General features: G+C 40.5%; 1 protein-coding gene across 11 annotated transcripts in view; it reads right to left on the bottom strand.

The window, feature by feature from the left end:
- CACNB2 (calcium voltage-gated channel auxiliary subunit beta 2) overlaps positions 1–10,024 on the bottom strand; it is a 405,954-nt gene that overhangs the window by 12,819 nt on the left and 383,111 nt on the right. For all 11 annotated transcript variants that reach the window (XM_015146550.3, XM_015146555.3, XM_015146552.3 and 8 more), the window contains 1 exon segment: positions 2,910–3,019. In XM_015146550.3, coding sequence (XP_015002036.1) covers positions 2,910–3,019 — 110 coding nt within the window.

The following is a 10,024-nucleotide window of genomic DNA, read 5'->3' as shown; positions in this document are numbered from 1 at the left end:
ATGAGATACTCTACACTTTATTATAAAATGGGTTTGGTGTTAGATCACTTTGTCCAACTGCATTTTTTTTTTTTTTGCATTTTTGTACTTTTTGCATTTTTATTATAATAAAATTACAGCCTCCTCCTTGGCTCACTCTTTACTCCTTGATCTGCTGCTTTTAGAATTCTCAACCACTGACCAACCATCTGTCTGTCTGTCTATATATACAAGATTTTGTCCATGTCTTCCTGTAAAACAAACACTCTGAGAAAGAGTACTTTGTGTCCTTTACTTTTGTGTCCCTGGCACCAAAATAATGCCTGGCACATCGTTGGTACTCAAGTATTTGCTAAATGAATGAATCCCTCTGGTCTGTACATGGTCACCTACCAACTTAAGAATAATCATATGGTTTGGCTGTGCCCACCCAAATCTCATCTTGAATTGTAGCTCCCATAATTCCCACGTGTCATAGGAGGGACCTGCTGGGAGGTAACTGAATCATGGGAGCAGGTCTTTCCCATGCAGTTCTCCTAATAGTGAATGAGTCTCATGAGATCTAATGGTTTCATAAAGTGAAGTTCCCCTGCACACGCTCTCTTTTGCCTGCTGCCATGTAAGACGTCACTTTGCTCCTTCTCCACCGTCTACCATGATTGTGAGGCCTCCTTAGCCATGTGGAATTGTGATTCTGTTAAACCTCCTTCCTGTATAAATTACCCAGTCTCGGGTATGTCTTTATTAGCAGTAATTCTTGTGAGCATCAGATGATGTGTGGAAAGAGTTTTAAGTGTGACAGATAAGGACATAAAAAAGGAAATTGCTATAAGCAAAACACATGATCACATTTTTTTTTCCTGTGAACAGACTAATACAAATAAGCTCCAAACTTTTCACATCTTACCCCTGCCTATCTCCCTGGTGTCATCTCGCATCTCCCTCTTTTTAAAACCATATATTTTAGCTTAAATGAAGCACCTACGTTTTTCAGAAGACTGTAGTGGCTTTCACTGTCTCGAATCACTGTCACCCGTCTGCACACCTTTCCCTTTTTCTTGGCTAAATCCTGTCATCTTTAAGTCTCAGCTCAGGATCAGCTCCCTGGAAAAGCCTTTCCCTGTGCCTCCTGCAGCATCAGCTCTTTGGCAGCCAGTTCATGGCTGGACCACTTTGCTCATTACCCTCTATTCGATGGGCTCTTCAATGATTCGCCTTATGGCTACACCCAGCTCCTTGAGGGAAGGGGCTTCATCAGTTCATTTTTTTATTTGTGGGCTTTCACGTGATATTTGGCATCTAGTGTATGCTCTATGAAATACATAGACTGGAAGATTCATTTAAAAACAATGTATAATCAGTAGTTGCAAAAAAATCTTGGCAATCTAAGGAAATCTGTTAAGTAATTGATTCCACTAATGAGTCTAAAAAATTACCTGACTTGGTTAATTCAGTTTAATCTATGAAATGAGCATTTTAATAATAATTCTTGGCCAGGTGCAGTGGCTCATACCTGTAGTCCTGGCACTTTAGGAGGCCAAGGCAGGGGGACTGCCTGAGCCTGGGAATTTGAGACCAGCCTGGGCAACACAGTCAGACTCCATCTCTTTAAAAAATTAGCCCGATGTAGTGGCATGTGCCTGTAGCCCCAGATACTCAGGAGGCTGAGGTGGGGGGTTTGATTGGGCCTATGAGGTCAAGGCGCAGTGAGCCCTGATCCACACTACTGTACTGCAGCCTGGGTAACAGAGTGAGACCCTCTCTCAAAAAAGCAAAATAAAAAGTAATTCTTGTGAGCATCAAATGATGTGTGGAAAGAGTTTTAAGTGTGACAGATGATAAGGACATAAAAAGGAATTGCTGTAAGCAAAACACATGATTACATTTTTTCCTCAAATATATTTCTAAACCTGTTACTGAAGTTTTGCCAATGAAGGGTTGTTAGGTGAGAAACAAAACTGAGTTCTATAATGTATCATGCTCATTGCTAACAGATAAAGCTTATTATTTATAACAGTTTTTCTATTATTTATATAATCATACTTCAGAGTAAATGAAGAACTTCTATGTTAGAAACCAGCCTCTCAGAGGATTTGTATATCTAACCTATAAACAGAGAAAAATTAAGCTCAAAGATCTGACACAACTCTCAGAAAGTTTACTTTATAAAAACAGAAACCCAACAATCCAATAAGCAACTTGTGTAACAGTGATTAACCTAAAACTCCAAGCACATACCAAAAAGATTAAATAGCAGCAGAAGGGTTTCAATTTGATCAATTCAGTACATGTTAATAAGCAGTATCCACATACCACCCTGTAAACACAATAACTCCCTACACTGTTTTTACAAATAAAACATATCGATATCTATCAATAAATATTTATTTATCAATAAATAAATAAAAATTGATTTCATCCTTTACCGATTTCCAAACACACAAATTATACTCTCCGAGTATGATTTCATTATTGATATACATCAGGAATTAAGGAATATTTAGCATAATAATGGCTATCATTTATTGAGCATGTATCATGTTTAATCCTTGCAATAATTCTAGGAGGTAGTTATTTCTTTTTTTAAGATGAGGAAATGGAAACTTCAAAAGGTTAATAAACTTGCTCATGGTAACACTGATGCAAAGCCAGGAGATCTTAGAGTCTGCAGACACGAAAGCTCACATTAGTGAAAACAAACCACAACCAAAACATTAATGCTGACAGCCTGTGGAATTCTTAACTTCAAACTATCATAACAAATCCTTCCACACCATGAAATCAGTAAGACCATAGCAACAGCTACTGGCAGCACACGCCTGTTTTTCCTATACTCTGTGACACATAGAATTATCATCTTGTTAGATCTTCTCATCATCAACATCAGGAGAGGAGAGTTTAAAAAGCGTAAGCTCATTGCACAGACTTACCTAAGCTTGACCTTGTGTTGGATCTTTCTATTATTGCGTGCTTACTGGGATTGTTTAATACTGAGCGTTTGGCAAGCGAGATGTCAGCGGTGACCCTTGTGATGGATATCCTGTTGGAGAAAAAAGTCACAGAAGACCCTAAGGTTATTGGTCTAATCAAAGGGCATAGAAGTATATGCCCCCAATTCATCTAAGTTTGAAATATATATAGCGACCATATTTTCAAACCATATGTGTTAGGATACTTACTCATTTTTTTTTCTTTTGACTTATTCATTTCTGTTTATCTTACACCTGCCTTACTTTGTTGTTTGTTTGTTTGTTTTGAGACAGAGTCTCGCCCAGGCTGCCCAGGCTGCAATGCAGTGGCGTGTTCTTGGCTGACTGCAATCTCCACCTCCCAGGTCCAGGTGATTCTCCTGCCTCAGCCTCTGGAGTAGCTGGGATTACAGATGTGCGCTACCACACCTGGCTAATTTTTGTATTTTTAGTAGAGAGGGGGTTTCACTATGTTGGCCAGGCTGGTCTCGAACTCCTGGCCTCAAGTCATCCGCCTACCTCAGCCTTCCAACGTGCTGGGATTACAGATGTTAGCCACCACACCTGGGCCTGTCCTGCACCTGCTTTACATTGCATTTATTGGTTGCTTACAAGTGTCAGATAAGTACTAAACACTTTATTTGAATTATTAAATCATCCAAAAAGCTCTAGGAGAAACATCTATTATTATCTCACTGTTGCTGATGAAGAATGAGAACCAGAGAGAGATTATTTATCCAAGGGTATGTACTTACTAAGTGGGAGAACTGGGATTTGAACCCAGACTCCTGACCCTATATTCCTAGCCTCTGTGCCGTAGTTCAGTGCTGTGATAGGCATGAAGAATAAATAAGAACCGGTCTTCCCTCAGAGAGCTAATGGTCTAGTGGCAGAGATAAATAATAAAGGAAAATAATTAAAGATGATGATTGTTGTGGAAAGAACATACAGGGTATTATGAAAGACAATAATGAATTGGGAGTATCATTTTAGATAAGGTAGAAATGAGAGCAACAAAATTTGGGAGCTGGAAATAGCAAATGACTTAGACTGGAGAAAGCTGAATATTCAAGTCAGCAGTAGGAAAAAGCTGTGAAGCAAAATTGAAGGCTCACAATATTTCTAAAGAAGGTAGCAAATGAAGGTGGGGCGAAAAGGAAAGGTTTGGTTTAAAAGTCTGTTTCAGGGCCGGGCGCGGTGGCTCAAGCCTGTAATCCCAGCACTTTGGGAGGCCGAGACGGGCGGATCACGAGGTGAGGAGATCGAGACCATCCTGGCTAACACAATGAAACCCCGTCTCCACTAAAAATACAAAAAAAAAAATTAGCCGGGCGTGGTGGCGGCGCCTGTAGTCCCAGCTACTCGGGAGGCTGAGGCCGGAGAATGGCGGGAACCCGGGAGGCGGAGCTTGCAGTGAGCCGAGATCGCGCCACTGCACTCCAGCCTGGGCGACAGAGCGAGACTCCGCCTCAAAAAAAAAAAAAAAAAAAAAGTCTGTTTCAGTTACAGCCCTCCACCGCCCCTTCACAATACTAAATAGCCAGGTGACAGTTATTTTCCTGTGTGGTACAAGACCCCAGATTTGTTACCTTGCAGGCAATACAAGAGGGCCTCTGACCAGGAGACCCTAGACAGAACAGGAGCAGGGAATATTGGATGGAAAAGAAAGGATTCTGAATGTTGAGTCTTCAGCCTTTTTCCTCATTGCACAATTTTGGTAACCAGGCTTATATTTATATCCCCAGGGGTCAGAATGGATGATTCTTCTCTGGGGAATCTGACTGCCAAAGAGTAAAGACCCAAAGGTAATGATATTGGAGGTTTCCTATGTAAATTGTCTAGCAAGATTGCCATACACAGAAACACAAAGTTGACAAGCTCCACCTATGAGCACAGAACTTCTGATTAATTATTTTATGCTTTATTTTAAAATTCGAGCGCAGGACTTTTGTCAGGCATCTTCAGAAGACCTCTAACATGAGAGACCAAACAAACAGAAAAATCAACTATGACAATTATTCATAGTTAAAAGCTAAGAGATGGTTTTATCTATGAAACTAGAACAAATTTATATTTAAAGACTTAGAATAAGAGCTTTTGGAAATAATGTGATAATAGAAATAGAAAAAAATCAAAAGAAGGGTTAAAAGAAAAGTAACATCTCCAAAGGGTAAAACAAAAGAGTTGGAAGACCGGAGAAGAAAGGTAAGAAAAGTAGAGATCACCCAAGAGGTTCAAATTCCAAATTACAGTAGTTCAGAAAAAGATAATAAAGAAGACAGAGGAAAGAAAATAAAGAATTAATTCCAGAATTAAGGGTCTGATTTTCCGAATTGAAAGAGTCCGGCACACGGGTTGAAAGATCCACACCAAGACGTATTTTTATAAATTTCATAACACTGGGGACAAAGAGAAACCCATAAGGTTTCAGAGGAAAAAGACAGGTCCCAAAGGGTCAAGCACTAGAATGCTTTGTACTTCTCAAAGCAACAATGGAGGCCAGAAGATAATGGAGAAAAAAGGCTTCAACATTTGAAAGGAAAACTATTTCAATCAGAATACCATAAGCATTTAAACTAGCAATTAAACAGAAAGGTTTGTAAACATTCAGGCTATTGAAAAAAACATGTATGTACTCTTCCTAGGGAAATTACTGGAGAAGGTTTTTGACTCAAATGACAGGAAAGCTTGAAAGAAATCAAGGGATCTGGGAAAGAGGAGCTTCGACCCAAAAGAAAGGTGAAAGGAATCCCCAAGGACATAACACAGAATGTTCCAGAATGACACCCAGCACAGAGAGAAACAGTCTAGACTGCAGCAGGCTAGAATGTCCCAGAGAGATTCAAATAGACAAACTGTAATTTTGGCTGGCTCCATATTTAATATTTATTGTAATTATGTAAATAATAGTCAAATGAACTATGTCATATAATGTGTGTGTGTGTGTTTAGACAGCATCTCACTGTCACCCAGGCTGGAGTGCAAGGGTGTGATCATAGCTCACTGTAGCCTCAACCTCCCAGGCTCAAGTGATCCCCCGGCTCAGCCTCCCAAGTAGCTGGGACTACTGGTGCATGCCACCACACCTAATTTTTTTTTTTTTTTTTTTTTTTTTTTTTTTTAGTAGAAACAGGGTCTCATTATGTTGCCCAGGCTGGTCTCAAACTTCTGAGCTCAAGCAGTCCTCCTCCCATGGCCTCCTAAAGTGCTGGGATTACAGGTGTGAACCACTGCACCCAGCCTAATGTACTTTTTCTTGTGTATTTTCCTCGTGGTTTCCATGAGATAAACAACTTTTTACATTTGCTTAAATTTTTTTTTTTTTTTTTTTTTTTTTTTTTTTTTTTTTAAAGACAGAGTCTCGCTCTGTCACCCAGGCTAGAGTACAGTGGCACAACCTTGGCTCAGTGCAACCTCCGCCTCCTGGGTTCAGGCGATTCTCCTGCCTCAGCCTCCTGAGTAGCTGGGATTATAGGTGCCCACCACTGCACCCAGCTAATTTTTGTACTTTTAGTAGAGACAGGTTTCACCATGTTGGCCAGGCTGGTCTCAAACTCCTGGCCTCAAGTGATCTGCCTGCCTCAGCCTCCCAAAGTGCTGGGATTACAGGTGAGAGCCATTGCGCCCAGCCCTGGGATTATTGATTTCTAGTAAGACTGTACTGCAGAAGATTCTGGCAATGGTATATTTATCCCTATAGCAATTCAGTATGCATTCCAAACACTTCAGGGCTGATTGCTGATGTTTTGAAAGTCACTGAATTAAAAAAAAAAAAAAAAACTAAAGAAACTTGACTTTATCCCAGGTAGCTTTCCTTCTTGTTCTCAATTTCCTTGTTAATTTACCTGTCACCATCCTACAAGGTGAATCTGAAGATTGCTTTGTTTACATGACACAGTTGGTTACTGTGAATCGAGTTTTAAATGGGCTACTTTATTACACACAACAGAAGGAGGAGAAGGATTTATTTCTTCTTTGATCTGACACACTGACACTACTTAACCAGAATGTGATTCTCACAAGCCCCCAGGGCTTCTGCAAATGAATATAAGTGGGTTTCAGAAAAGAAAAGGAATTCTTGACTACCTAGAACCTTTTGCATAACTAACATTTCCTTTCATATTTTCTCCTCTTGGGCTTAAACTTTAAAAAAAATAAAATAAATTTAGCTTATTTAATAGATGATTAAGGAATAATTCATTTTTCTCTTTTAGAATGTCATGTGTGCATACACACCTGATGCTTTTGATGAATTTTCATCCTCTACTGCTGTCTTGCCTTGCTAAAAGCAAAGACAGTCAATAATTCAGTTACTCTAGATGTCTTGCCATGGGTAAAAATGTTAAATTTGTACGTGGCTTTTCAAGTCTGCCTTACCGACTCGTTTCTTCCTCTGAGGACTGTTAACTGGGGACAACAGGGCTAGAATATTGAACCCCAATCTCTATAAGTCAAGATGAGCCAAGACAGGTCTATTAAACCATACGGAAATTACTTCTGGCTAGAAAAAAAACAGATACTTTAAGATATTTTGTTCATCTGTTTCTTAAATAAAACCAATCTGGGTGGTTGATACACTTGAACATGGGTCCAAAATCCACCCTCTCTGGCTGGAATGTGTCTTCCAAGTTCAAAACTTACTCAGGTTTAAGTACAAGTTGTAATCCAGGAAATTCCATCCCATTTCCCCATCTTTGGCATTTAGGAAAGGGCAGTGGGTTGACTCAGGCATGGAAAACACAATGCCTTTGTTAGCAGAATTTTTTTAGTGTTCAGGCTCATTTGACAATTCCAAATTGTGATAAATGACAGAGCCAAGGATAAAGAAACAAAAGCTAAATGGAGCGGATTAGAGGTACGCCTTTTATACTTGGCCAGTGTCTGGTAGCCTTGGTCCAAGCTAAAGGTTCTATGTTCCTGGCACAAACTGAAAAAATATTTCTTAAAGATATGGAAAATTAAAAAATCTAATTAGGAATATTTGGTTATGAAGTCCTTGATTATAAAGCCTTTTCATACCTTGAAACTTATAATAGTTTTTGTTTTCCTCATTCTCTCCTTTCAGTTCTTTGCCTGATCACTTTTTTTGTTGTTGTTTTGTTTTGTTTTTGGTTTTTGAGACAGAGTCTCACTCCGTTGCCCAGGCTAGAGTGCAGTGGCATGACCTCGGCTCACTGCAACGTCCGCCTCCCGGGTTCAAGCAATTCTTCTGCCTCAGCCTCCCAAGTAGCTGGGACTACAGGCACCCGCCAATGCGCCCAGCTAATTTTTGTATTTTTAGTAGAGACAGGGTTTCACCATGTTGGCCAAGCTGGTCTCGAACACCTGACCTCATGATCCACCCACCTCCCAAAGTGCTGGGATTACAGGCGTGAGCCACTGTGCCCAGCCTGCTTGGTCACTTACTAACAATACTTGTCCTCCTACAAGTTTCCCTCCTGCCCTTGCATCCCCTGCCAAAAGTCAATATAAATTAGAAATGGTTGTAGTAGTAGGTGTGGTCTAGAAAGAAAGTACTATACTAAGAAATGTAAAAGAATCCTGAAACCAACAAATACTAGCTACTGCAGCAGTCCCCAACCATTTTGGCACCAGGGGCCAGTTTCATGAAAGAATTTTTCCATGGACCGGTTCAGTCGGAGTGGGGAGATGGTTTTGGGATGATTCAAGCACATTACATTTATTGTGCACTTTCTTTCTATTATTATTACATCAGAATAGATAATGAAATGATTCTACAACTCACCCTAATGTAGAATCAGTGGGAGCCTGAGCTTGTTTTCCTGCAACTAGATGGTCCCTTCTGAGGTTGATGGGAGACCGTGAAAGAACACCAGACATTAGACTCTGCTAAGGAGCGTGTAACCTAGATCCTTCGCATGCACAGTTCACAGTACAGTTTGTGCTCCTATGAGAATCTGATGCCGCTGATGATCTGACAAGAGGCTGAGCTCAGGCAGTAATGTGTGAGTGATGAGGAGTGGCTGTAAATACAGATGAAGCTTTGCTCACTCCCCTGCCACTCACCCCCTGCAGTGTGGCCCCTAACAGGCCATGGACCAGTACTGATCCGTGACCCAGGGGTTGGGGAGTCCTGATCTATTGTAGTTGCATTGTTAGGATGGGAGGAGGAAAGGAATGTGGAGAAGAGAAGCACTGCATTTATCTGGTTAAAAATACAGAAATATACACTAGCCTGTGTGTTCCAGGTCCCCTGTAATAAGCTACTCTTAAACTTTGAGGTTTCCATTTTGGACTCTAGTCATGTCTTTGATGCTTCAGGAGCTGGCTTAACATTCAATGATGGCACCCATCAATTATTTGATTCAAGACTGACTTTCAATAGACTTTAAGCTTCACAAAGCCAAGGCCCTTGTCTATTTTTGCTCCTCACAATGCCTGGCACACAGAATATACTCAATAAATATTTACTGAGGCAAGTTGAATAGTGACGGGGGAAGAGGAGGAGAGAGAAAGGATTAAGTCCAAGCCCATTGGCGTGACACACTAGATATAACCCTTGGGTTTGTTAACGGTCACATCTTGCCCAGGTCCTTAAGATCTGGGTGTGAGTTGCCTTACACATAATGCTGTGTCATACCTCAAAACCTTCACACACTATATACCATCTGCTGAACATACCCTTCTCTCCCCTGTAATCCATTTGGTCAAATCTTAGGCACCATTTAAAAACTCTTCCAGGATGTGGATGTCCTTAAGTTGGTGTTAATTACACCTCCCTTTATGCTACCTGTACCTTATGCATGCATATACCAGGTTGCCCTTTTACTTATATTCAGTGTTACTGCTACAGGTTTCAATTTATGGTTTCTATGAGAGCTCTTCATAGGGAGAGACTGGCTTCACCATCTCTGCATTTCTCTAGCAGAGAGTATGCAGCAGACATTCATTCAAAATTCATCTGGCCACTGCTCATGTTGAGTACTGCTCCAGGCACTGAGAACACAACAGTTCACAAAACATTCTCAAACCCTGCCCTCATAGAGTTTATCGTCTAGTTATGGGAGAATGACAATAAACAAAAATAGTACTGGAAATACATAAAAGAGCACTAG

Source organism: Macaca mulatta, chromosome 9, assembly GCF_049350105.2.
Source record: "Macaca mulatta isolate MMU2019108-1 chromosome 9, T2T-MMU8v2.0, whole genome shotgun sequence".
Taxonomy (NCBI): Eukaryota; Metazoa; Chordata; class Mammalia; order Primates; family Cercopithecidae; genus Macaca; species Macaca mulatta.
This window is presented reverse-complemented; position numbering and strand designations above follow the sequence as displayed.